Source organism: Egretta garzetta, unplaced genomic scaffold (genome assembly GCF_000687185.1).
Source record: "Egretta garzetta isolate BGI_Z169 unplaced genomic scaffold, ASM68718v1 scaffold4, whole genome shotgun sequence".
Lineage (NCBI taxonomy): Eukaryota > Metazoa > Chordata > Aves > Pelecaniformes > Ardeidae > Egretta > Egretta garzetta.
The window spans coordinates 495,285-497,807 of NW_009259329.1; the positions used below are offsets into that span (position 1 = coordinate 495,285).

Genomic DNA, 2,523 nt, shown 5'->3' on the forward strand with positions numbered 1-2,523 from the left:
CATGGCTGCCCGCCGCCTCCTCCTCCACACCATGAAGCAGATCTGCCTCTGTGCCGCTGCCTCCTTTGCGGTACGTCCCTGTCCTCCATCTCCGGTCCCCGAGACAGCAGGATTGGGCAGACTGGGAGCACTGGGGATGGAGGGAGCAGGGATGGAGGTACAGGGGCACCGAGGGGACTGGGGACACTGAGGGGACCAAGGACAGCATTACAGGGCACCCAAGATTAGAGGTCACTGGAGGGACTGGGGACATGAGGGGACTGGTGGTGGAGGAATAGGGGTGCTGGGGGTCTGGGGACATGGGGGGGCTGAGGACAGACGCACGGGAGCTGGGGGCCTTGGGGAGGGAGGGGCACCTACTGGGGTGCTGGGAACAGAGCTGGGGGGCCCAGGGAGGCACAGGCCCTCGGACCTGTCAGGGCCCAGGCTCACCCCCTGGCGGGCAGGGGGCACGGGCCCCATGCCTGGCACTGGGCAGCAGGCTGGCGAGGGGCAGGATGCAAGCAGCTCCCAAAAGGTGACATCCATTTCCTGCCGCCGCGACCGCAGCGAGCTCTGCTTTTTGTCATCACGGGCTGCGGGGTGAACCCAGGGCTTCCCGTGCTGGTCCTGTCCCACCGTGGGTTGCTCCCTCGGGATGGGGACGTGCAGGACCACTGGGTCAGCAAGCCCTGCATCCAGCCCCAATCCTGCTCAGGATAGTGTCCCGTATATCCCAGGGAGGCTGGAGCCATCCCAGGGGACCTGCACTCACTGCCAACTGTGCTCACCCTGACTTCATCCCTTCCTCGTTGGGGAGCAAAGAGGGGCTGGGAATGGGCTCAGTGGGGAGACCTGGGCAGGGATGGGGTGCAGGCACCTCATGGGTGCGGTGCTGGCTGTGTTTAGCATTGGGGTCATCAGGGTGACAGGGGCAAAACCTGGGGCGGGGGCAACCAGGCAGGGTCGGCTCGCTCCCAAATCCTAGCCGGTCACAGCCTGGCCCATCCACAGCTAAACTGGGGCACCTCTGTAAATCTTCTGGTCTGTAAGCTGCAAACTGGGGTGGAAGGCTGAAGGGGATCCTCATCCCAGTCAGCTGTCCCAGCTACACCCTCCATACCTGGGGGCCACACACCACAGCAGCTGAGAAAGGGCTTGGCCACCCCAAGGGGATGGAAATGGGTGGAAATGAGTAGGGATGAGGATGAGGACAGGGATCCGTGCCCAGCCCAGCACCCCGCTGGTCTCTGGGGAGAGCACAGCCATCACAGCCTCCTCTTGGCTTCATTGCAGAGCCAGGACTGGACCAAGAATGATGAAAAGCTCCTGCAAGCTGTGGATTACAACGATGCCGGGAGGGTGACATCTCTCCTCGTCCGCAAGGGCCTGGTCCCCACCAAACTGGACTCAGAGGGCAAATCTGCGTAAGTGCTGATCCACATCCCTGGGACGCCGGGGACGCAGGGCTGGGGACAAAGCTGGGGGCCAGGGACATGAGTCTGATCTTGCTGCAGGTTCCACCTGGCCGCCATGCGGGGGAATGTGGACTGCCTGGAAGCCATGCTGGCTCACGGCGTGGATGCCATGACCAAGGACAGCTCGGGTGAGGGCATGGCCATCACACACCCCTGGCTAATGCCATGGACCAGCTGGGGCTACCGGCACTCCCTGGTTGTTCCCACCCTGCCGCGGGTGTTGAGGCTGAGGGGACAGAGGTGACGGCCACACCTGGGGGGGCTTTAAATTGTCCCAGCTTCCTATGGGGACGCAAGCACTGACTGATGGTGCTCCTTAGGATGTCCCAGTCCCATTCAGCCCCAGTCCAGCAGATCCTCCTGTGTGCCCATCTGTCCGTCTGTCACCCAACCAGTCCCCTCTGCCACAGATCCATTGTCTGCTCTCTGATCCGTCCATCTGTCCATCCCTCTCCCCAGGTTACACTGCCCTACACTTGGCATCCAAGCATGGCCACCCACAGTGCGTCAGCAAGCTGCTGCAGGTACTGGGGCTGGGAGCACAGTGCTGCGAGGGAGGGAGGGAGGGTGCTGTGCCAGCGTGGTGTCCTCTCTGTCCTTGAACTCCCTTCCCTCCCCACTGGTGCTGTTTGCCATGGTGGTTCCCAGCTCTGCCTGGTGCTGTGTCGTGCTGCCCAGCACCTGCTCGGCCCTCTGCCATGCCAAGGAGCCACGTCTACTGCAGCAGTCTGTCTGTCTGTCCCCTGTCCTTCTGTAACCCAGGCTCTCTCCCTCAGGCCTCCTGCCCTGTGGACGTGGCCGACGGCAGAGGCCAAACAGCGCTGCACCATGCAGGTGAGTGGGGACAGTGCCAACCCCATCCTGCTCCTGTCCCCACCGGAGGCAGAGTGCTCAGCCTCTGTCCTTCTCCCCAGCGGTCAGCGGCTGCATCTCGTGCTCGGAGATCCTCTGTGATTTCAAGGCTCCCTTAAACATCAAGGACAAGGTGAGATCCCTCTGCTCTTCACCCTGCCACGCTGTGCAGAGCAGCAAGGGGCCAGGCTGGGGCTGCCTCTGAAATGGCGCA

The 2,523-nt window shown here is 62.9% G+C and overlaps 1 protein-coding gene across 1 annotated transcript in view; it reads left to right on the forward strand.

Annotated features, from left to right (window-relative positions):
• The window catches only part of ANKRD24 (ankyrin repeat domain 24), an 8,160-nt gene continuing 5,637 nt past the window's right edge, over positions 1–2,523 (forward strand). The window contains 6 exon segments of the mRNA XM_035892339.1: positions 1–70; positions 1,276–1,406; positions 1,497–1,585; positions 1,917–1,981; positions 2,234–2,291; positions 2,372–2,442. Coding sequence (XP_035748232.1) covers positions 2–70; positions 1,276–1,406; positions 1,497–1,585; positions 1,917–1,981; positions 2,234–2,291; positions 2,372–2,442 — 483 coding nt within the window. The 5' untranslated portion in view covers position 1.